This window comes from Schistocerca gregaria, chromosome 9 (genome assembly GCF_023897955.1).
Source record: "Schistocerca gregaria isolate iqSchGreg1 chromosome 9, iqSchGreg1.2, whole genome shotgun sequence".
Lineage (NCBI taxonomy): Eukaryota > Metazoa > Arthropoda > Insecta > Orthoptera > Acrididae > Schistocerca > Schistocerca gregaria.
This window is the reverse complement of record NC_064928.1, coordinates 209,613,150-209,639,166: the sequence shown is the minus strand read 5'-3', so window position 1 is coordinate 209,639,166 and position 26,017 is coordinate 209,613,150. Positions and strand designations below refer to the sequence as shown.

The 26,017-nt window shown below is 40.2% G+C and overlaps 1 protein-coding gene across 2 annotated transcripts in view; it reads right to left on the bottom strand.

The window, feature by feature from the left end:
* LOC126291621 (uncharacterized protein C19orf47 homolog) overlaps window positions 1-26,017 on the bottom strand; it is a 51,269-nt gene that overhangs the window by 5,016 nt on the left and 20,236 nt on the right. For both annotated transcript variants that reach the window (XM_049985170.1, XM_049985171.1), the window contains exons 7-9: window positions 21,782-21,968; window positions 15,233-15,388; window positions 7,792-7,886 (exon numbers count right to left, since the gene is read on the bottom strand). In XM_049985170.1, coding sequence (XP_049841127.1) covers window positions 7,792-7,886; window positions 15,233-15,388; window positions 21,782-21,968 — 438 coding nt within the window. The remainder of the gene's footprint in view (window positions 1-7,791; window positions 7,887-15,232; window positions 15,389-21,781; window positions 21,969-26,017) is intronic.

The window sequence follows — 26,017 nt, the reverse complement described above, 5'->3', positions numbered from 1 at the left end:
GTCATTCCAATCCCGGGAGCGGAAAGACTTACCTTAGGGGGAAAAAAAGGATAGGTATATACTTGCGCCCCCCCCCCCCCCCCCACACACACACACACATCCATCCATACATACATACACAGACACAAGCAGACATATTTAAAGGCAAAGAGTTTGGGCAGAGTTGTCAGTCAAGGCGGAAGTGCAGAGGCAAAGATAATGTTGAATGACAGGTGAGGTATGCGTGGCGGCAACTTGAAATTAGCGGAGATTGAGGCCTGGTGTATAACGAGAAGAGAGGATATATTGAAGGGCAAGTTCCCATCTCCGGACTTCGGATAGGTTGGTGTTGGTGGGAAGTATCCAGATAACCTGGGCGGTGTAACACTGTGCCAAGATGTGCTGGCCGTGCACCAAAGCATGTTTAGCCACAGGGTGATCCTCATTACCAACAAACACTGTCTGCCTGTGTCCATTCATGCGAATGGACAGTTTGTTGCTGGTCATTCCCACATAGAAAGCGTCACAGTGTAGGCAGGTCAGTTGGTAAATCACGTGGGTGCTTTCACACGTGGCTCTGCCTTTGATCGTGTACACCTTCCGGGTTACAGAACTGGAGTAGGTGGTGGTGGGAGGGTGCATAGGACAGGTTTTACACCGGGGGCGGTTACAAGGGTAGGAGCCAGAGGGTAGGGAAGGTGGTTTGGGGATTTCATAGGGATGAACCAAGATGTTACGAAGGTTAGGTGGACGGCGGAAAGACACTCTTGGTAGAGTGGGGAGGATTTCATGAAGGATGGATCTCATTTCGGGGCAGGATATTAGGAAGTCGTATCCCTGCTGGAGAGCCACATTCAAGGTCTGATCCAGTCCCGGGAAGTATTCTGTTACAAGTGGGGCACTTCTGGGGTTCTTCTGTGAGAGGTTCTAGGTTTGAGGGGATGAGGAAGTGGCTCTGGTTATTTGCGTCTGTACCAGGTCGGGAGGGTAGTTGCGGGATGCGAAAGCTGTTTTCAGGTTGTTGGTGTAATGGTTCAGGGATTCAGGACTGGAGCAGATTCGTTTGCCACGAAGGCCTAGGCTGTAGGGAAGGGACCGTTTGATATGGAATGGGTGGCAGCTGTCATAATGGAGGTACTGTTGCTTGTTGGTGGGTTTGATGTGGACGGATGTGTGAAGCTGGCCATTGGACAGATGGAGGTCAACGTCTAGGAAAGTGGCATGGGATTTGGAGTAGGACCAGGTGAATCTGATGGAACCAAAGGAGTTGTTCTTCACTGTGAGTCCAGATCATGAAGATGTCATCAATAAATCTGTACCAAACTTTGGGTTGACAGGCTTGGGTAACCAAGAAGGCTTCCTCTAAGCGACCCATAAATAGGTTGGCATACGAGGGGGCCATCCTGGTACCCATGGCTGTTCCCTTTAATTGTTGGTATGGCCGGCCTTCAAAAGTGAAGATGTTGTGGGTCAGGATGAAGCTGGCTAAGGTGATGAGGAAAGAGGTTTTAGGTAGGGTGGCAGGTGATCGGCGAGAAAGGAAGTGCTCCATTGCAGCGAGGCCCTGGACGTGCGGGATATTTGTGTATAGGGAAGTGGCATCAATGGTTACAAGGATGGTGTCTTTGATGAAGGATGGAAGACTGCATGTAATGGGTTGAAGGTGTTGATCCACGTAGGCAGAGATACGTTCTGTGGGGGTTTGGTAACCAGCTACAATGGGGCGGCAGGGATGTTTGGGTTTGTGAATTTTAGGAAGTAGGTAGAAGGTAGGAGTGCGAGGTGTCGGTGGGGTTAGGAGTTTGATGGAGTCAGGTGAAAGGTTTTGTAGGGGGCCTAAGGTTCTGAGGATTCTTTGAAGCTCCTCCTGGACGTCAGGAATGGGATTACCTTGGCAAACTTTGTATGTAGAGTTGTCTGAAAGCTGACGCAGTCCCTCAGCCACATACTCCCGACGATCAAGTACCACGGTCGTGGAACCCTCGTCAGCCGGAAGAATGATGATGGATCGGTCAGCTTTCAGATCACGGATAGCCTGGGCTTTGGCTGTGGTGATGTTGGGAGCAGGATTAAGGTTTTTCAAGAAAGACTGAGAGGCAAGGCTGGAAGTGAGAAATTCCTGGAAGGTTTGGAGAGGGTGATTTTGAGGAAGAGGATGTGGGTCCCGCTGTGATGGAGGACGGAACTGTTCCAGGCAGGGTTCAATTTGGATAGTGTCTTGGGGAGTTGAATCATTAGGAGTGGGATCAGGATTATTTTTCTTCATGGCAAAGTGATATTTCCAGCAGAGACTACGAGTGTAGGACAGTAAATCTTTTGACAAGGGCAGTTTGGTTGAATCTGGGAGTGGAGCTGAAGGTGAGGCCTTTGGATAGGACAGAGGTTTCGGATTGGGAGAGACGTTTGGAGGAAAGGTTAACTACTGAATTGGGGTGTTGTGGTTCCAGGAAAGAGCGAAGGAGAAGGAAAGATGAAAGGATGTGGGTTTTAATTATTATTATTTAATTATAATTAACCATTTTTAGATTTTTTCCCTTTACTGGTACTGCGACACTTTGCTTCTTGCCAAATTTCATGACTATGTCAACAGGAAGTACCCAGAGTTTTAGAATATTTTTTCATGTTATATAGTGACAAATTAATAGCTCAGATTTTTTTCCTTTTCTTGTACTGTGAAACCTTGGGATTCTCGATCAATGGGATATATCCCATAAGTTTCGAAGAGTGAGTTTTCGAGTAGTAAAATATGTGACATAAAGGGCCAGATGTTTTGACTGCATTGATTTATTTCATATCTCTACCCATTCCTGTGGGGAAAAAAAGAAGTTCTTAACAGGCGAACAGATAAGACAGATATAGGATCTATAAGGGTTCCATTTTTACAGACTGAGGCACGTAACACTAAAAAGCAGTCTGAGAGCATTATAGAGATGCTCAGTGTACTCCAGTGCCAGATGCTAAAGAGAGGCATTGTGCTTCACAGAGGGGGAAAGAATGGGACCCTAATTACTTCCTGTCCTATATGTCTCGTGAAACTGATTGTGACAAGAAAATGACAGTAATAAAAGGCCATACAGTGTTTTATCCACAATCATTCTTCCCCGATATTGGTAGTTAATAGACCACGGAAGGGGGAAACATAACAGTGCCAGAAGTACTCTCTGCCACACATCCTAAGGTGGCTTGCAGAGTATATATGTAATGGTACCAGTAGTACTAAAACACACATGTACCAATTACTTGGCAAAGCGAACTGAAGATCTGGCCAGAGTGAGAGACAGGCATATTCATGTCTGAAAGACGGGGAGGAGACATAATAACAGCCTATGTTCCAGTGCCACATGCTATACACCCTGCCTCACACAGCAATTTTTACCACAATACTCCACGCAGGCTATCACTGTGACATGTATTCATGGCATTATGTCTGAGAAAGAATCACTGCCCAAGTTGACCATGATTTATTTATTTATTTATTTTTACAAAAACCTAAAATGAATCACCTTGTTTTAAAAATTATATCATCTTCTTCATGTACAATTACTCATTTATGATGGCACTTTCTATTAGAAATTCCATAGACAGAACAATTTTCCTCGCAGTTCCTTTGTTAGCTATAGAGTCCAGATCTGTGCAATAAATGGCTCGTACTTCTTTTTACGGTTCATAAAATTGCACAAATTGCTGCCTAATATCACATCTATCCATATTGACAATGGAGTAAATAAAATAGAAAGAAACTTCCACATGGAAAAAATATATTAAAAACAAAGATTCCAAGACTTACCACGCGGGAAAGCACCGGTAGACAGGCACAATAAAATAACACACAAACAAACACACAAAATTTATAGCTTTCGCAACCAACGGTTGCTTCTTCAGGAAAGACGAAAGGATGTGGGTTTTAAGGGAGAGGGTAAGGAATCATTCCAATCCCGAGAGCGGAAAGACTTACCTTAGAGGGAAAAAAGGATAGGTATATACTCGCGCGCGCGCGCACACACACACACACACACACACACATATATACAGACACAAGCAGACATATTTAAAGGCAAAGAGTTTGGGCACATCTCTGTTCTTTCAGACATGTATAATGGGCAGGGGCACTACGAATGTAGTGTGGCACAATACATTGAGAATGTGGGTTCTGCGGGAGGCATGCCAGAGATAAATCACTGCAGTCGTACTACGCTCTGTGTCTCAGACGGACAGAGCGTCTGCCACGTAAGCAGGAGATCCCGGATACGAGTCCCGGTCGGGGCATACATTTTCATCTTTCCCCATTGATGTATGTCAACGCCTGTAAGCAGCAAAGGGTTTTCATTTTATTGTAATTTTACTCAAATTTAATATTGTGCTTGCAAGTATCACCACCTTCTTTGTCAGCCCTGTCGCTCCTTCTTGTCACAAATAAATTTAATTATCTTATTAGCAAGTTGTTGTAGCTACCAGTAGACGTTTTCCAAAGTCACTTTTCTTGCTTGCACTGCAATGTAACAATACATACTATTTCAAACTGAGATGGTGTAATGGTCACTTGACCAAGTTAGTTCCCCCTGTGGCCAGCTTACAGTTCCCTAGTACATTTTCCCTGCTATTTGAACTTCCATAGGAGTTATCAAGCAAATCATGTTAGAAATTATAAATGAAAACAGCTGTCTGATGATGAACCTGTCTGATATTGGTAGGAGGGGATTTTTTTAATAAAATAAATGGCATTATTACATCATTAACAATTATTATTTTTTCTTTACTTACTATTATTTAAGACTTAACCTGTATAGCCTGCTCACTTAGCCATGTGCATTAGCAGCCCACTTCTGGAATTCAGGGAGGCACACCAGATACGGATCAAATCTGCCTGGCAGATTAACGGTGAGGACCAGTTTGTTGGCCAGCTTGGATGTGGTTTTTGGATGGTTTCCCACATATAAGCGAATACCGAGCTGGTGCTCAGATACCACCTGACTTACACTATTCGCAAATAATTTATCAGAAATGTTCTCACAGTTTCACATCGGATAATACTAGTTGCAGACAGATGTGGTTCACAAATTTCATCCAGTGGAGGGGGTGGGGGTGACTCCAGTGACAGGAGGGGTATACGGCCACCCTCTACCACAAACATTTCCAAATCTATATTAATGTACCAATCCTGTGAAGATACAAGAAAAAAAAGTGGTACAAATTAAACTGCACAAAATCAATTACACTAATGCTATCACAAAGTTCACACACCATTAGGGGACATTCTCTGAGCACACAGCTGGTGGAAAACGAACATGCACACACATTCACCTATGTGTAGTATTGTGCATAGCAAAGTCTAATTTGAAATACTTCAGCCACATGTAAAAATGAACAAAGGCAGAAAATAAGTTAACAACTGAATACCTAGTCAACAACCAATCATCAGATGTGGAGCAAATGCTCTGACTCTGGTAGTATGTGGAAAGAACCATTCCAGCACTTCTTAAAACAGTTTGGAAAATCCAGAAAACCATAATCTGGATAGCCAGATGGGAATCTGAAACGCTGTCCTCAGAAACACAGGTCCAGTGCCTTACCACAGAGCCACCTCACTCACTCAGCTGCATTTAGCAACATTTTCTAATAAAACTTAGCCTTATCTTTCTTTTTGTTTAAAGATTACAAAAAAGTATTGATACTTTTGCTGAATTCGGTATGTGCTCATAGCTTACAAAAGATGTTATAATAAATGGGGAAAGAATGTCTCCTGACAACAGATCTGTTAGCAAAGTTACTATTTAACAGCATTTGACAAGAATTTTAATGTGCACAACCACAATGTGCATTATGCATTATTCAGTGAAGTCTACATTTCTGCATCTTCGTTACAATGGCACAGAAACAAAACGTCTGTGAGTAATAAACTTCAAATTACTAGTTCTGTGAAGAATGGTGATACAAAAGCAAGTTTAGCACATGAATGCTGTGTGCCTAAAGGAACAACCAGGGGATGGATGAAAGAAGAGAATAATCGCAAACATTTTGTAAACACAACTGAAAGTGATGTGGGAACGAACAGAAAAAGGACAAAACAAGGAAAAGACAATATATTTGACAGTGATTTTTAATGAAGCCAAGTGAAGGTGTGCCACTTCCAGGTAAATCATAAAAGATCAACCTGCAAAATTTCACTTTGATTTATATGGTGGCAAAGACTTTACTGCTTCTGACAGAGGGGTTTCGAGGTGGAAACGTTACCACATGATTAGCCGAACGAGCACAGAAGTAGTAGTACTGTCTTTCAACGGTGATTTTGCTTCACAATTTCCTGGAATTCTACACAATATAATGGTAGATAAAAATTTAAACAATCATCAAATGTACAATTTTAATGAAACAATATCTAGTACATAAAGCACTGCATTATTTGCTGCTTCAAAATTTGCATGTGAAGTCTGTCATTTCACAGCTTACTCTTGAATGACTGCAGTTATGGTATAATGAGGGGAAGAAGCAAATTTCCTGACAACTGCATTATATCGTGCTTCTTTTGTATAGGTGATATTTGACTAAGTGTGGAAAACAGACAACAGAGGATATCTGTCTATGGTCTATGAAAGGCCTGAAAACAAAAAGAACCTCATATTTGTGCATGATACAGTATGAAACTCACAAATTTGTTGAAAAACTGAATCTGATAACACAAAATAGAGGGAACAAGACCTATTACGAGAAGACAAGAGTACACTGAGAACAGACACAATAAAGAAAACCAAGTGGAAGTGATGTTTAGAAAAATCAAGACTAGTCTGATATATCTTGGGAGACGGATAAATCAAACTGATTTAATAAAGATGCAAATAAAGGAAGATAGAACTTGTGAAACACTTGACGCATAATAGACCCGATAAAATGGCAATATTTTACAAAGTAAAGTCGAAAGTACACTATAGGTAAGAATGCTGGACATTAAATAGGAAAGAAGTGGAGAAACTCTAGAAATACTCCTATAGAAGGTTTGTGAAGAGCAAAAAGAAAAACAATGGTCATGGACGAAGAGTAAAACCTAAGATCTAAATGGGCTCAAAAAAGAATGAGTAAGAGCAGATTAAAAAAGAAATTTTCAAATAACAAGAAGTTTCCAACTATGATATGGAAAGCCATGGTGGAACGTAAATAATTTAAGAAATAAAGGTAACAACTCACCAAACAGTAGTGGACTGAGCAGATTAGCTACAAAGCTACGATTCTGGCACTGTGTTGCCATACATGTTACAAATCAAACTAATGAAGATAACTTCAAAGGATTCCAGGGGGAACAGCACCAGGGAAAGAATGAAGAGACTGTGGAAGGAGAAGGGACAAACAACCAAATCAAGAAAGAAAAAGGAAGATGCATGTCAAATTATAGCTTCTGTTCCCTCGTGATGTGGAGAGCTGCAACTACTAAGAAAATCTATGTAGAAGTGCATCAGATATGAGCTGTATAGATGGCTGTGTATCACAGAAGTACACAATTTCTTGCTAACATCACTTAAAAGATTGTTATAGTTAATGGACTCTATGCTTTTCAAATGTATCATTTGGGTATTAGCCTTAAAGTAAATCATGGGAACTGGAACCTTGGTTCTGCTCACTGCAAGTCCAGCCAATTAATTATTGTGCTACCTCATTCACTTACGTGTACAGAATATTTCTTAAGACAAAATGGAACAGCAGCTAACTAGAGCAACATGCCTCAAATTACACAGTAGTGCAGCCGATAAAAATTAAACATAGACTCAAAAACTGTGAACGTTTTGTAAGAAATAAAAACATGTTTTTGAAGTATGTTCTTACCGGTCTAAAGCCAGCCTGTTTTAATGGTTGTCTACTAGTTATCGTAACACCTAACCTCGTTTTCACGCTCCGAGTAGTAGCATTTTCTGGATTGCCTGAAACAGAAACATCAATACCAATACACATGTAAGATGACACTGTACACTGTTAAATCATCACCAATAACTGTATTCTGCAAAATGCAAACAGCAGTCCTTAGACGGAAAACAGACTAACTGAAATGTAAACTACTGATGAAAAGTTGAAATCGCTAAAACTGAACAAGGCTCCAGTCCCAATTGAATCCCTATCAGGTTCCATAAAGAATTTGCAACAGAGTTTTCATAATATATCGTATACAACTCAAACAAAAATCTATGTCCAGTAGTTGGAAGAAATCACAGGTCACACATACTTCCAAGGTGGGTAGCAGAAGTGATTCACAGAACCATCGTCCAATACCACTGAGGTCCATCTGTTGTAGACTCTTGAATATGTTGTTATCTCATACATAATGAGCTGTTTCAAATAAAACAACCTTCTTCATGTCAACCATCATGAATTCATGAAATATTGGTGATGAATATGGATTGGAAAAATATGCATTTGTGATAAATCCAAATGTAGGTGCAATTCTGGCTCAAAATTGAAAACTGTGAAATTACCTAATAAAAGCTATTTTGATACGATTTGTAGATTTCTACCTACCACATAGCAGGGATATTGAGTCACTGATAGGCACAAAAAATACTGTCTAACACATAAGCTTCTGGTCAAAAAAGGCCTCCGTTGGAATTAGACAAAAACACAGAGTCTGAGGCTGCCAAGGCTGCTGTGGTTGCGTGTGGGAGAGTTGCGTTTGTGTGAATGGGTGTGTCTATGTTGTCCAATTCCAATGAAGGTCTATTTGGTCAAAAACTTATGTGCCTGACAGTCTTTTGTTGTGCCTATCTGCAACTCAACATCTCCACTATATGGTAATAAGCAATCTATCCTTTTCATAATACTGTATCCGGATGAACTATTTTATCAGCAACAGTTCCAGATAACTTTATTTTCTGTGTATAAATATCTACAAAGTAAATTAAAAACAAAGATTCCAAGACTTACCAAGCGGGAAAGCGCCGGCAGACAGGCACATGAACAAAACACACAAACACACACACAGAATTACGAGCTTTCGCAACTGGCAGTCGCTTTGTCAGGAAAGAGGGAAGGAGAGGGAAAAATGAAAGGATGTGGGTTTTAAGGCAGAGGGTAAGGAGTCATTCCAATCCCGGGAGCAGAAAGACTTCCCTTAGGGGAAAAAAAGGACAGGTGTACACTCGCACACACACACACACACACATATCCATCCGCACATACACAGACACAAGCAGACATATTTAAAGGCAAAGAGTAAGGGCAGAGATGTCAGTCGAGGCGGAAGTACAGAGGCAAAGAAGTTGTTGAAAGACAGGTGAGGTATGAGCGGCGGCAACTTGAAATTAGCGGAGGTTGAGGCCTGGCGGATATCGAGAAGAGAGGATATACTGAAGGGCGAGTTCCCATCTCCGGAGTTCGGATAGGTTGGTGTTGGTGGGAAGTATCCAGATAACTCGGACGGTGTAACACTGTGCCAAGATGTGCTGGCCGTGCATCAAGGCATGTTTAGCCACAGGGTGATCCTCATTACCAACAAACACTGTCTGCCTGTGTCCATTCATGCGAATGGACAGTTTGTTGCTGGTCATTCCCACATAGAAAGCGTCACAGTGCAGGCAGGTCAGTTGGTAAATCACGTGGGTGCTTTCACATGTGGCTCTCCCTTTGATCGTGTACACCTTCCGGGTTACAGGACTGGAGTAGGTGGTGGTGGGAGGGTGCATAGGACAGGTTTTACACCGGGGCGGTTGCAAGGGTAGGAGCCAGAGGGTAGGGAAGGTGGTTTGGGGATTTCATAGGGATGAACCAAGAGGTTACGAAGGTTAGGTGGACGGCGGAAAGACACTCTTGGTGGAGTGGGGAGGATTTCATGAAGGATGGATCTCATTTCGGGGCAGGATTTTAGGAAATCGTATCCCTGCTGGAGAGCCACATTCAAGGTCTGATCCAGTCCCGGGAAGTATTCTGTCACAAGTGGGGCACTTTTGGGGTTCTTCTGTGAGAGGTTCTGGGTTTGAGGGGATGAGGAAGTGGCTCTGGTTATCTGCTTCTGTACCAGGTCGGGAGGGTAGTTGCGGGATGCGAAAGCTGTTTTCAGGTTGTTGGTGTAATGGTCGAGGGATTCAGGACTGGAGCAGATTCGTTTGCCACGAAGGCCTAGGCTGTAGAGAAGCAGATAACCAGAGCCACTTCCTCATCCCCTCAAACCCAGAACCTCTCACAGAAGAACCCCAAAAGTGCCCCACTTGTGACAGAATACTTCCCGGGACTGGATCAGACCTTGAATGTGGCTCTCCAGCAGGGATACGATTTCCTAAAATCCTGCCCCGAAATGAGATCCATCCTTCATGAAATCCTCCCCACTCCACCAAGAGTGTCTTTCCGCCGTCCACCTAACCTTCGTAACCTCTTGGTTCATCCCTATGAAATCCCCAAACCACCTTCCCTACCCTCTGGCTCCTACCCTTGCAACCGCCCCTGGTGTAAAACCTGTCCTATGCACCCTCCCACCACCACCTACTCCAGTCCTGTAACCCGGAAGGTGTACACGATCAAAGGGAGAGCCACATGTGAAAGCACCCACGTGATTTACCAACTGACCTGCCTGCACTGTGACGCTTTCTATGTGGGAATGACCAGCAACAAACTGTCCATTCGCATGAATGGACACAGGCAGACAGTGTTTGTCGGTAATGAGGATCACCCTGTGGCTAAACATGCCTTGATGCACGGCCAGCACATCTTGGCACAGTGTTACACCGTCCGAGTTATCTGGATACTTCCCACCAACACCAACCTATCCGAACTCCGGAGATGGGAACTCGCCCTTCAGTATATCCTCTCTTCTCGATATCCGCCAGGCCTCAACCTCCGCTAATTTCAAGTTGCCGCCGCTCATACCTCACCTGTCTTTCAACAACTTCTTTGCCTCTGTACTTCCGCCTCGACTGACATCTCTGCCCTTACTCTTTGCCTTTAAATATGTCTGCTTGTGTCTGTGTATGTGCGGATGGATATGTGTGTGTGTGTGTGTGTGTGTGCGCGAGTGTACACCTGTCCTTTTTTTCCCCTAAGGGAAGTCTTTCTGCTCCCGGGATTGGAATGACTCCTTACCCTCTGCCTTAAAACCCACATCCTTTCATTTTTCCCTCTCCTTCCCTCTTTCCTGACGAAGCAACTGCCAGTTGCGAAAGCTCGTAATTCTGTGTGTGTGTTTGTGTGTTTTGTTCATGTGCCTGTCTGCCGGCGCTTTCCCGCTTGGTAAGTCTTGGAATCTTTGTTTTTAATATATTTTTCCCATGTGGAAGTTTCTTTCTATTTTATTTATATCTACAAAGTAATCCATTTTTGGGTATTGGTACTTTGGAATATCTTGCGATGCCACGTAAAGAAAGAGAATGTGCATACCACAGTGTTTGTAAAGGTTTGTGCTCACATGTGCACGAAAGCTTCAGTTTGCCAAAAAGTTATGCTGTGGTGCCATGTCAACAAACGGATGGGAGAACTTATGGTCTCTACACATTATATAGAAAGTGTGGCAACACAGGACAACATGGGAGACATGGTATGTAGAACAAAGACATACACAAACAAGACTGTCAACAAGGCAGCTGATGGGAATAACAGAATCGACAGAAATCAAAATACGTTGACTAGTATTGCTGTCCAGTCACTATCAACATGAACTAGCCGAAGATATAAAGTTTATTGTTTGTAACATGTCAACAAATAAGATGATTTCAATCTCAAACACACCAAACAATTTGGCGAGCATCAGTTTGTGGTGTTACTTCTGGTTTTTGTAGATACATATTCCCTAAACAAAATGTTGTCTGCTAACTAATGTTGGCGGTGACCAGGAAGCAATAAAAGTCAGTCAATGAATATGATCATTAATTCAGATATTCACACCAGCCACCATGCTGAAAGTCTGTCTCGAGAGTATGTAGTTCAGTTCAAATGTAAACTGATTGTCATCTCGTGTTGTGAAGTATGGGTTACACGACAGTGAATGCACATGAAAATATGTGAGTCAGGGCTTATATGCCACAAATTCAAAAACAATGTTCTACAGATTTTGCAATTGTCAAATTGTATGAGAAAAGGAAGAAACGAAGACAACACTGAGAAACATCTTAAATCAGAGACACTCTGTTCACTAGCAAGACAAATGCACCTGCTTCTCAAAAGAAACAATCATCAATTATTGAAAGCTTAAATTAGTCCTAAAAAAAGCAAACAAGGTAAAGAAAATTTCAGTTAAAAAAAGTTTATTTGTAAAAGCAAATACTCCACTAGAGAAGCTCAAAAATCATGCCTTACAGGCATGGACTGCTGGATTCTCAAATGGAAATCTACAGTGTGGGAAGACTGTGTGAGATATGTTTGCCAAATAAGCAAGTTGTGTTTGTGACTTCAGATTTGGGATATGATAGAAATAGATGAAAAAAGCAGTCCTCGGATCTGATGCATTAACTCATAGGACAATATGTTAGTTCTGTGCGCAACAAGAATATCTCATTGGTTTCGGACCTTAAATAGTGAATTAAACTGCATACTCAAGTCTTCTCCTTGCTGTAGTCATCTTAAACTCCGCAAGAGTAACGATCAAAGTGACAAGTATATGTCATGCACATCCTGTGCAAAAAAATAAATTTAAAATACTATCAGACGTAATATACCATTTTATACTAAATAAAACGAACCTTGTAAAAACACAGACCTATTGGACCAACTTTGCTGCCCAAACTAACTTCTAGCTGAACTCACACTATCATGTTTACTTTGTGACTTGTGTTTCATGATGTTTTTTCTATTGTTTCTAGAAACTGCTTCTGACCACAAGAAGCTCACAAGTGAGTCTGTAGCTGGAACAAAAGTAAGTGTCCTGTGTGAATGAACAGACGGAATGGGACACTGTGTTTTTATTTCTTCAAGTGCCATATTTAGAATATTGCAAGTTATTCTCTGCTGCTGTAAAATGCCTTGAGTCGGCTAATGCAACAAACTGCTCTCAAATGACATTAGATAAACTAAATGATGCAGCACAGGTGTTTGTAACTGACAATGCGCCTCTCACTACAACAGGTTATGGAACTCTAAAAGGTCATTGTTGTGACCATCTAACCACGAGTATTGTTGGTTACACAAACTCAGTTTGGTTGGCAAAGGCTAGACAACAGCTATGTCTGATTTAAATGAATTTGCAGCAATGATAATGTATAAACATAAACACATTCTGTTTTTAAAATCAGAGTGGAAATTTAAAAGAACATGAAATTTTTCTGATACTGTATTTAACCGAGTATAAGATGACCCTGAATGTAAGACAATCTCTCTCTATCTCTCTCTTTTTTTTTTAAGGCTCCTAGAGAAATACTTATTTAACATGTCCTGGCTAATCAAAATTAGAAACTTTTATTGATGTACGGTATCTGCCTAAAAAAGGTAACATTACATCTATTCTAAACTAATGCCATTTACTGACTGTCTACATTTTAATAACACAATATAAAAATCAAATGAGAAATAAAATAAACAAAAGGAAATTGTTTACATTAATTTTTATCTTCACTGCCTTTTTTGTTTACTTAGTGTGTCTTATGTGGTACCATTATTTTTAATCATCATCGTTACCATCCTAACAGGGCAGCTGTGAACCTCATATCCTCATTGTCACAAATACTTGGCTGTTTCTTCCGAATATGTTGTGATTTCTGAAGTTGTCATTGTGGTGGGACCTGAGAAAACAGCTGTTTTTTTTCCTTTTTCTAAAAACACATAGTGGACTTCACATCTATACTGATGTGAAAATGTTACAATGCCTCTTGCTTCTAAACACATCGTCTGTGTGCTACTCTCTCACTGGCTGTGTAGAACCAGCAGCTCAGATACCCTCTATCATTCCCATCATATCTCACAGCAAGCATTGACAACATTGCTGTACAAAACACGGCATTACGCTACAGGCCCAGTCTACACTTTTAGCCTATCATGCAAAAATTTATGCAACTGTTGAGTATCTGTCCAGTTTCAAAGTCAGTTCAATTCTGAATATGTAGGGATGCAGGACAACTGCAGTTTAAAAATGATAGATGTTCACAAAAAGAAGTACGCAGCACAAATTCTCACAGTTGCCTTCATGACGAAATTTGTTGTCTGCTCAGCGCTCCCCTCCAAGCACTTATCCTATTTCTCAGCCAAGCTGGTGTAACTGTTTCCCCTGCAACATTGTGCAGTGCTGTGCTTAAGCAACAGTGAAACATGGAAGGCAGTTTCTTCTGGGGTGTAGGTCATGTGTAACAACAGCAACTGATACATAAATAACAGATCTCGATCATAATTAAGTCCAATTCTCAAACCTTTGCTTATCCCGCAATCTAGTCACATCTGTTGATACTATCTTCACAACGGGTCTTGCCACTGTAATTTTTTTTTGTGATAATAATTCCAGTCAGTTTAATGTGATTATTTCATTTGTTAGACATTTAATTCTGGATTAATTTTCTTTCTTGTTTCATCTGAATTAAAAGCTGGTAACATTTTCCCCCAGTGTTCTAACACATTACCTACCCACTTAATAATTAATTACAGTTTCTCATATACAAATAAAATACTGACTTGGATTCAGAATCAAGTAGTGGTTTTTGAAAGACAAGATATTCGCGTCTGAATGTTGCCTTTACTTCAACATAAATGCATGTATATGGTGCCCATACATGTTTCAGAACTTTTGCTGCAAATCTGTTCAAATAGAATAAAAGTTTGTAAGCTGATAGAATTTTAGTGTTCTTTATTCCTGTGTTTAACAAAATCGTCAATTTTTAAGCAGAGCATTAGACTGTTATACTGGCTAGTTCATAGTTTCTCACATAACCCTTGCACTAGTGCCGTGAGTCAAGTGTCACGCAACTGTTCGAGCGAGGTCGATACTGCATCACACACTTCGGCATATCAGGAAATCTCTAGCCTAATTCAATGCAAGTATTGTTTACCAAGCCCTGCCCTTTGGGACTGTTCAAAATAAGTTTGCACAAAACAACAATAGACAAAGCTTCATCTGTAATTGTAAGATGACTCCTATATTAATCTATTAAACAATGTAAAAGCATTGATCTCACTAGAAATAGTTTAATTTGCAAATCAAGACAACCCATATTTTTAGAATGAATTTGAAAAAACACCTCATCTTATAATCAGGTAATTACGATAAATTGTATTTTGGGTATATCAGAAAAATGAGATCCTCCCTTAATCCTCTGAAGTTCACGTTCAGTGACACACAATGTGAGAGTATCTGTCAAGGATGTATACTTACTCAGTATTCCCGCAGACATCTTTCCTGTTGTTGAAAGGATCTTTCTGACCACTGCAGGTTCAATAGGTGTGCTCCCTTTTTGACCATCTTCCTTCAGTCCCAATCGTTCTTTTGCAGTTCCTGTTTCCTCATCTGCTCGCATGGTCCCAGTCTTTTCTGCAGAAAATGAAATGTGCGTTAAATTGTATTTAATGACAATAGAACAGCACACAGGGTATATTTATTTATTTATTGCAAGCATTGCAGTGTTTGTATAATAGGTCACACAATAACATAAGAAAAATATAGAGTGCTACTTACCATAAAGATGATACGATAAGCTGCAGAGAGGCACAACTAAAAGACACTTACACATTAGCTTTCGGCCACAGCCTTCGTCAGAAAAATAAACACACACACATTCATTCCCACAAACGTGAAAAGCTAACGTGTAAGTGTCCTTTAGTTGTGCCTGTCTGCAGCTTAACGTATCATCTTTACAGTAAGTAGCAATCTATCTTTTCCTTACAATGTTGATGTTCCAACCTGGAATTTCCATTGTTTGACAGGTCAGACAACACACTCATTACACTGACAATTCTATATGTAACAGTATACAATTTTTTTCTTAACTTTAATAATGCAATATTAAGATAGAGCGTGATCAATCCTTAACACAACTGTCTGGTGAGGATTTCTTTTCCCCACTGGCAGCCAGCAGGTGGTGGTGCTGGCAAGGAATATATTTCCCCTTGGCAAGGAGCATATTTCCCCTCTGCTGTGAGGCCTTTGTGTGTGTAGACATCTTGTGCAAGTATCACATGTTTGTTAGGCTCCACAATACAGTGTATTGAGTGAAAGTGTTTCAGGTAAAATGGGGAAATACAAGTACTCAATTTGCTAAAAAGTATTTATGTATTATTCATACATGCATACATAAAGAATCAATGCATGCAGTAAGGAGATTAATTCAAGAAGAATTTCCTGATGTTTACACTCACTCCTAGTCAGAGTATGACTCATCGAATGGTAAATAAATTTTGTGAAACAAGAAGTGTTCTTGATAGGAAACATAAACAACCACTTACAGTACTTACAGAAGAAACTCTGGATAACATTATATATGCTGTGGGAAGGTCTCCTTGAAACTCAATTCTATGTCATTCTCAGCAAATGGGAATTATGTCAGGCTCTGTTCAAACAGCTACAAAGTTACCAAAGCCACAGCCCTATAAAATAATTGCAGTGCAAACTGGGTGATCTTGCAAAATGATTGCAGTTTTGTGAATGGACTTTGAATAGAGTGCACGACTGAGTAACTGACCATAAGCCAACTTTCTTTTCATACGAATCATGATCCCACATAAGTGGTTATGTTAATTCACAAAATAACTATTATTGGGGTTCTGAAATGCCTAATGAGGAACTCTCTGAGTGATCAAACAATAAGAGTATGGTGCGCTATTAGTGATGAGAGAATAATAGGCCCTGTTTCTTCCAGGAAAAAATTAACAGTGAAAAATGCGTGGGAAACATTTTGCAGCCTCTTTTTAGCCAATTAACTGAGAGAGAAAGTGCTTTCATGAACTTTCAGCACGACTCTGCAGCAGCACATTCAATTAATTTCATTACAGGAAATCACTAACAACATATGACTGACTCTTTCCCCTGATTTAATACCACCTGCGGTTTTTATTCTAAGGGGAGGGGGGATTAAAAGAGAAAGTTTACAAATCAAGTTCACACACTTACGTGAACTTAAAACTAAAATTCATCAAGAAGTTGCTTAAATTTCTCAGAGGGAACTGCAGAGTGTAATGAGCAATTTCCTAAGGTGTCAATAAATGCTTGAACAAGGAAGGGGGCATAATAGAACACAATTAAACATTTGACCACATCAGAATTAATATCAGAAAAGGACACATATACAATTATATAACAGAAGCCACATGGTTCCAGCAAACGTGGGTTGCCAAATGAGTCATTTGGGAGATAAAAGTGTGTGTGTGTGTGTGTGTGTGTGTGTGTGTGGTTACAAGATACCAGTCTCCCAGTTAGTCCAAATGGACTTCAAATTTAAGCTTTTCAATTAAGTCTCTATTTAACTAGTATCAAATTTTCAAAATGTCTCGTGGCTGGGGAATGTGGTTAGGCACGGACATACTAGGCCAACAAAGGCCAATGAATGACAACCAGCCGCTTCGTTGGCTGAGATTTACTTAGTGTATATGGGTGGCAAACTGGAGCCGACAAAGCAGTCGGCCTCAGCTGTCATTCGGACATCCAATGGTAACATCAAATCATTGGCGGTGGGCTGACCTTGGAAACTTTTTGCTAGTGTGGAAGTCAGTTCGAATCTTTGTCAGTTGAGTAGCAATTTGCTGTGCCTGTTGAATGGGTGTGTATCAATTGTCTAAAAATGCATTAAGCTGGCATATGAATCTTCGGTAGCTAAGTATTTCAGAGTGACCATAAATGTTCCTGCAGCAGGTGCAACTCTTCTAGAAGAGGTTTCATATTTGGAAATATTTGGAGCCTACACAATTCAATAAGATTTCAAAATCTATAGCTTCCATTCAGAAAGGATAATGAAATAGCCCATAATCCAATTAAGCTTTAAGGTCAGCCATTAATTTTGTGCCACCTCGCTGCTCCATACTTTTTGAAAGACAGATCATCCACCATCATAATTTCATCTTCTAATGGTCAGCCTCTCGCCCCAAACCCTTCATTTGCCGAGGACAAGAGGCCAAATGCAAATGCATTGGTGACCAACATTTGGCTAAATCCATTGGTTGTCATTTATTGGCCAAGTATGTATATGCCTGTAGATGTCTGACAGAGCACCAACATATTTTGCTGCTGTTGTGTAAGATGATATCTAAAGCAGTAGTGTGGTCCAAGATGGATAGGTTGAGTGGGCCTGCACTTTGGACACCAAGATCACTCTACTTCAATACTTTGGATTTTTTTGTCTGCGGTCATTTCAAAAGCAAAGTGTACAACACTCCCATGGATACAGTTGAAAAGCTGGAACAGCGAATTGCACAGTCTTCTTAGGATTTACACAATGAATCAGTGTGTTAAAGTCACTGTAGACACAAGTGTAGCACTGCACTCAAGTGCGAGGACATGTGTAATGTTTCCTTTAACAGGTACAAATGTACTATAAATTTTAACATGTAACATGCTAAAATAGTATTACATTTCTTGTTACGGTACACAATGGTTGAAATCTGTGCCAATTTGGTCAGGACTTAACTGAAATACTCGTGTTTGTACTAACTTAGACAATATTTCACACTGAAGTCAGTGGCAGCTCGTAACTGAACATTTAGAATTACCCTGCACATGGCTTGTTTGTTGACTCATGTTGCCTGTGTAAGTGTTTGATTCTATTATCATATACTTCCACCTGTGTCAGTTTTTGCTGTTAATTATGGTACTACATTCTGTATAAGACTACAATCAAATTCATCTACAAAACCTTCGAATTTTATCATAAATGACAATTGCCATTATGCACATAATGTAAGGATATCGATATGAAAGATTTAAATGGCAGGATATCAATATGAAAGATTAACCAATACAAAATACCACTTCACTGATATCAGCTTTCAATTCAAACACATTTCACTTCATAAAATAAATAAATAAAAATAAAACAAATGTTTCAAATCTCAAGTGAGCAACCTTTGTAAGTGGAATAGGGTAATACTTGATGTAATTTGGTACACATGAACTTTAGATAGCACAATTAGGCTCCATGGTGTAAGCAACATAGGCAATTGTTTTGTAATAAAAAGTAAAAGACAGTCTTGATACCATACACAAATTATTTAAAAGTGGTGACTGGTTTCAATTTGTTTTAGATCATCATCAAACCATACTCTAAAGGTGGCAGGCAGAGACAGTGACATGGAGAGTGAATCCTATGTGCAAGACATGAATGTCAACATCCAAGCATCACACACTGGATTCCTGATCCAAATCACCATCTTCACCTGCAACCTTTGGAATATGATCTGATCACGTCCTATAAAAGATTGAAACTGGTCATCATTTTTAAAAAAGTGTGTATATGCCTATTAAGACTGCCTCTTAATTTTTGTTAAATTCAGTCTGAAGAAAGCTGATATTTCCAATTATGATTACAAAAACAAATTTTTCCTTTATATTTTTATCTGTTGCTTAGGAATAGAACATTAATAGAAATCTATGCAGAAAGTAACTGGGCCATACTAGTGAGAGAATCTCAAATGCCATAATAACATTCTGCAATTATTCCACTTTCATTTCAAAACTTGACGTTTTATCTGACTCTCCTTGTCTCTTACATGTGTATTCCTAATCTTCAATTGCCTGAAGAAACTGATGTGCTAGTGGTGTACATCAGTCTCTATTTGAGGAAATAATTCAAAAGCCAAGATCGCTTAAATACTGTTTACTGGATAACCGGTTTCAACACACTAAAGGTGCCATCATCGGATCTGAATGTAGGTCAACATTCAGATGAGTGCTGCTACAAAATAAGAGCTGCTTGTTCAGCCCCATTATTTTATTAAAATTGGCCTCATATATGATAGTTTGCACCACTTGATTCAGATCAACCACTCAAATGCTTCTTAACACACAATGTAATGGGTGCAGATAAATACAAGGAGCTTTGCCGCCGGGACTGATGACCTCAGATGTTAAGTCCCATAGTGCTCAGAGCCATTTGAACCACTTGAGCTTCGCCATGGATAAGTACTTGTAGACCACTTTAAAGCCCTGACAAACTGCACACCATCAGCCTACACACCAACACAGTGAACCCAGTTAACTTGATTTTCTGTTATGAAGCTGTTCATTATTTCAAACAAATGCCTCTCATAAATGCATTTATTTCCTTACATAAAAAAGATATCATTTTGTTACATTTTTCATCAACAAATTGATCATAGAAAATTAAACAAGCATCTCTATTGCTGTCAATGCACTCATCAAGTTGCAAACCAAAATCCCTGTCTCTAATTTTTTCTATAATTTATTCAGGAAGATCCTTTCCTAAATCTTGTATTCAATGACTAATTGAGCCAACAAACCAAGGGGCAGAAGCTGTTTTGTCATGGACTTTCCAAGCATACTGGCCACCACATTGATAGCACACAGTAGAAATGGCTCTTACACAATCCTATGGGCTTTGCTACATTTTAATATTAGGTAAGCTACATTGTAGGACGTTAGAAATATTTTATTCGAGATTTTTGCCTGCTTAAAAAATTATGATTTTTGTTCTCTCATTTGACTCCATTTTCTAGAAAAGTATTCTCTTGGTCTGACCACAATTTTATTATGAACAATTTTTAAATGATGCTTTAATTTGCTAGCTAGCTTACATTCAACAGAAAGTACTTTCAAACACAAAAAACAGTGCAGACACACTACATTGTTCACAAGAGTGCACGTGAAAGCAAAATGTAAGTTGCTATCACAATATTTTCTAAACTTGCATTTCCTATTGTCATAAACTCATTCCTTGTCCTCGGCAACCATTCACTTTTCACTTGCACTTGAAAAATTTAAAAGCTTTCCCATAGATTTTCCCCTTTATCAACTTTATAACAAAGTAACACAATAATAAAACTAGTTGCAAACCAACAGTCGCTGTTTGTGCTAAGTGTCACGCACGATTGTTCAGCTTCGGGGTTATTGACTGTTTATGCAGGCAGGTCTCAATCTATAGTGGAGTTCCTGTGAAACCACACAGGTTGACACTAAAACTGAAATTTCCAACAACTGTCTTTTTTGCCACTAACTACAAAACTCATTCATGGTGCCCCTGGCGGTCATTCAAGGTGCATCAGCACACTGCGACACACAGGTTGACTACCACTGTCATAGACTATTGCTCATATAGTCAGTTGCCACAGGCCTATAGTCACTTGCAACTGCTAGCAACTTGTTAAATCGAGATTTACCATGGTCTTTGTAAGTTTACTGATCTGTAATAATGCAAATGTGAAGTTTATAATGCAAAAGCCGATCATGATCAATGTGGGCAGTGCAAACAAACAAGTACAAAATGAATATCTATTTTGAAGGTGTTGTGTAAAAATATTGATAAATTACTTAAAGCTTCCAGCAATGAACAAGTAGACTTTGAAAGATGAAGAGGATGATTTCTAACAATATTAGAGAAAAAAGATGCTACTCACAATATAGCAGAGAGGCTGAGTCATGATAGGCACAACAAAAATATTCACACAATTATAGCTTTCGGCCAATAAGGCCTTTGTCAGCAATAGACACACATAAACATACACACACAAGCACACATATACACTCACCCCAATGCAACCTGCACACATGTCTGCAGTCTCAGACAACTGAAACAACACTGCCAAGATGATTTTTGTGGCACCACCCATCATGCAGGTCAGTCAACTTACAACAAGTAACAAACAGGAAAATTATATTAGAATAATACTTACATCAAACACTGTGGATACAATGTGAAAAACGATTAGTACAGAAAAATATAAAGGCAGCTGCTTATTATCAAATACCACACATAACACTTACTTTGTTTTATTACAATAGTGCCTTTCCTTGACGGTGAATTGGAATTCTTTTTAAGTATGCCTGCATACTGCAGCTGCCCTGACACCGGCCCACTCGACCTCATAGCACGCATGGGTGTTGCTGAATTTGCGACAGGTGATGCAGCTGCTTTCTTTCCTCCTAGACGGGAAAATACTGAATTTCCTACCTGGAAGCAAATTACAAATTTATGTCACAACTATGGTGTCCTTTTATATGGAAATGTTGTATGCGTTATAACTGAAACAAAATCAGGAAAGAAAAAAAAATCACTATTCCTTCATGAACATGTGGAATAGAACTGAATGTAACACAATGGCAATTGTGTTGTGGTCTTCAGTCTGAAGACTGGTTTGCTGCAGCTTCCCATATTGTCTGTCCCTATGCTAGCCTCTTTGTCTCTACACAGCTACTGCAGTCTACATGCATGTGAACCTGGAAGCTTTAGTCTCCCTTTACAATGACCTCCCCTGTTCACCTCCGTTACCAAACTTGTGATTCCTGGATTCCTCACAATGTCATATTGACCAGTCTCTTCTGTTACATCCTCTGGCACCCACCAGACAACAGTCCTTTGTGTGATGCTGTTCAACCATTGCAGAATCAGCAGGCAAGGCCCTCAGCAGCTGTCACCTCAGGAGGGCACTTTAGCCGCAGGATCTATATTGTCACACATTCTGCAGTTGCAAATCAACTTCCAGATGACATAATATTGTGCAGAAAGCCATTGAGCAAGCAGCCTGTCATCACAGCTGGAAGCAGGACCAACTGTACACAACCAGTGCCACTGGGCCTCTACAGTTAGAATATGCTAAGCCAAAAGTTTACGGAAGTCCACAGTTGGAGTCCACACCGAGCAGCCAGCAAGCTACTCCTTGAAGCAGTCATCAGTCAGAGGTACCACTGCCAGTACAGAGGATCTCTAGGAAGTCATCTCGGAATACAACACAGTAGATACAGATTACATTGTCAAGTTATGGACTTGGTTATTGGAAGCTACCTGTTCAACAAAGTTATTTGTGTTGAGTTATACCAGAATTCTACATTCCATCTGAGTGTTCTAATAAACACAGTTATGGTACATGGATTATTTATTTGTGGTGTTGTCCCTGACACTACACTGGCACAGCCATATTGAGGTGACATACTACTATGCAGAGAGATGTATTACACCACCTTCTTTTAGTCCAGTTGTGCCATAAATTTCTATAGTTTAAATCAGTACAATGTCATTAGTGATCTGATCTACCCATCTAATCTTAAGCATTTGTCTGTTGCATCACGTGTCAAAAGCTTCTATTCACTTTTTGTCTTAACTGTTTATCATCCATTTTTCACTTCCATACAAGGCTACAATCTGGACAAATAACTTCAGAAAACAGTTCTAACTTTAAAATTTATATTCAATGTTGATAAACTTCTGTTTTCAAATTTTTTTCTTGATATTGCGTTTTGTATCCTACTGCTTTGGTATTGTCACTTATTTTGCTGCCCAAAGAATAAAACTTGTCTACTGTTTCAAGCATCATTTATATTAATCCTTCAGCATTGCCTTGTCTAATTCTACTGCATTCCATTACCCTTGTTTTATTTTTGTTCAAATACATCTTACAATCTCTTTCAAAGACACTGTCATTGAAATTCACTCCCTTTGCAACCTACATTTGCCAACTCTGCTAGTATTGTAATTAACGATAATTAATTGAAACCCTCTGCTGCCAACAGGTGTTGTTGATATATCTTGATGGGGACAGTTGAAAATGTGTGCCCTGATCAGGACTCGAACCTGGGATCTCCTGTTTACATGGCAGACACTCTATCCATCTGAGCCACTGAGGACACAGATGAATAGCGCAACTGCAGTGACTTATCCCGTGCACGCCTCCCATGAGACCCCCATTTCCAACTGTCCACAATCTACATACGTAATGTTCCTAATACATATTTTGTCTATCCTCTCATTACTCGCGCACACTAAGGTGACGGATCCCATAAGAGTTCGGCTACCCGGCCGTTGACCTTTGTCTATGAAAATGCGCACAGGTTGCCCAAACTCTTACGGGAACCGTCACCTTAGTGTGCCTGAGTAATGAGTGGATGGGCAAAATATCTATTAGGAACATTACGTAAGTAGATTGTGGACAGTTGGGAATGTGGGTGTCACAGGAGGCGTGCAAGGGATAAGTCCTTGTAGTCGCGCTATTCATCTGTGTCCTCAGTGGCTCAGATGGATAAAGTGTATGCCATGTAAGCAGGAGATACCGGGTTCGAGTCCCGGTCAGGGCACACATTTTCAACTGTCCCCCTCGAGGTATACCAACACCACCTGTCAGCAGCTGAGGGTTTCAACTAATTATCATTTATTCTAAAGTAGCTGCACGGTCATCAACGGTGTCAGTTCTTTTGAGAACAGTTACTATCTTCATATACAGTATTATAATGTCTCGGCAAACCTTGAAGTTTTAATTTCTTAATTGTAATGATGTACATCTAAATCTACATCTACATTTATACTCCGCAAGCCACCCAACGGTGTGCGGCGGAGGGCACTTTACATGCCACTGTCATTAACTCCTTTTCCTGTTCCGATCGCGTAAGGTTCGCGGGAAAAACGACTTCTGGAAAGCCTCCGTGCACGCTCGAATCCCTCTAATTTTACATTTGTGATCTCCTCGGGAGGTATAAGTAGCGGTTAGCAATATATTCGATACCTCATCCAGAAACGCACCCTCTCAAAACCTGGACAGCAAGCAACAGCGCAATGCAGAGCGCCTCTGTTACAAAGTCTGCCACTTGAGTTTGCTAAACATCTCCATAACACTATCACACTTACCAAATAACCCTGTGATGAAACTCGCCACTCTCCTTTGGATCTTCTCTATCTCCTCTGTCAACCCGACCTGGTACGGATCCAACACTGATGAGCAATACTCAAGTATAAATCAAACGAGTGTTTAGTAAGCCACCTCCTTCGCTGATGGACTACATTTTTTAAGGACCCTCCCAATGAATCTCAACCTGGCACCCACCTTACCAACAATTAATTTTATATGATCATTCCACTTCAATTCTTTCTGTATGTATGCTCCCAGATATTTTACATAAGTAACTGCTACCAGTGTTTGTTCTGCTGTCATATAATCATACAATAAAGGATCCTTCTTTCTACGTATTCGCAATACATTACATTTGTCTATGTTAAGGGTCAGTTGCCACTCCCTGCACCAAGTGCTTATCTGCTGCAGATCTTCCTGCATTCTGCTGCAATTTTCTAATGCTGCAACTTCTCTGTATACTACAGCATCATCCGCGAAAAGCCGCATAGAACTTCTGACACTATCTACTATGTCATTTAAACATATTGTGAAAAGCAATGGTCCCTTAACACTCCCCTGTGGCACGCCAGAGGTTAATTTAACGTCTGTAGATGTCTCTCCATTGAGAACAACATGCTGTGTTCTGTTAGCTAAAAACTCTTCAATCCAGCCACACAGCTGGTCTGATATTCCTTAGGCTCTTACTTTATCAGGCGACAATGCTGAACTGTATCCAACGCTTTCCGGAAGTCAAGGAAAATGACATCTACCTGGGAGCCTGTATCTAAAATTTTCTGGGTCTCACGAACAAGTAAAGCAAGTTGGGTCTCACACGATCGTTGTTTCCGGAATCCATGTTGATTCCTACAGAGTAGATTCTGGGTTTCCAGAAATGACACGTTACACATGCAAAACACATGTTCTAAAATTCTACAACAGATCAATGTCAGAGCTATAGGCCTATAGTTTTGCGCATCTGCTCGACGACCTTTCTTGAAAACTGGAACTACCTGTGCTCTTTTCAAATCATTTGGAGGGGGGGGGGGCAAGTTCTTTCGCTTACTCTGTGTATAATCGAATTGGTATCCCATCAGGTCCAGTGAACTTTCCTCTGTTGAGTGATTTCAACTGCTTTTCTATTCCTTGGACACTTATTTCGATGTAAACGCACAAATGGAAAGTCCTTGGTTGAACATAAACAATGGAAGTAGTAAACGTAACAACTCACATTGAAGCTGAGGCACCGAGTGATTTATACGTACAAAAACAAGACTGAAAATGGGGCAAGCAGCAGTATTAATAAAGTTATGTGAGTGGTGAAAGAATTCTGCAACCTTTGAGGCAAAACAGCACATGACAGAGAACTAAAGGAGGGCATAAGAAGCAGACTAGCACAGGCAAA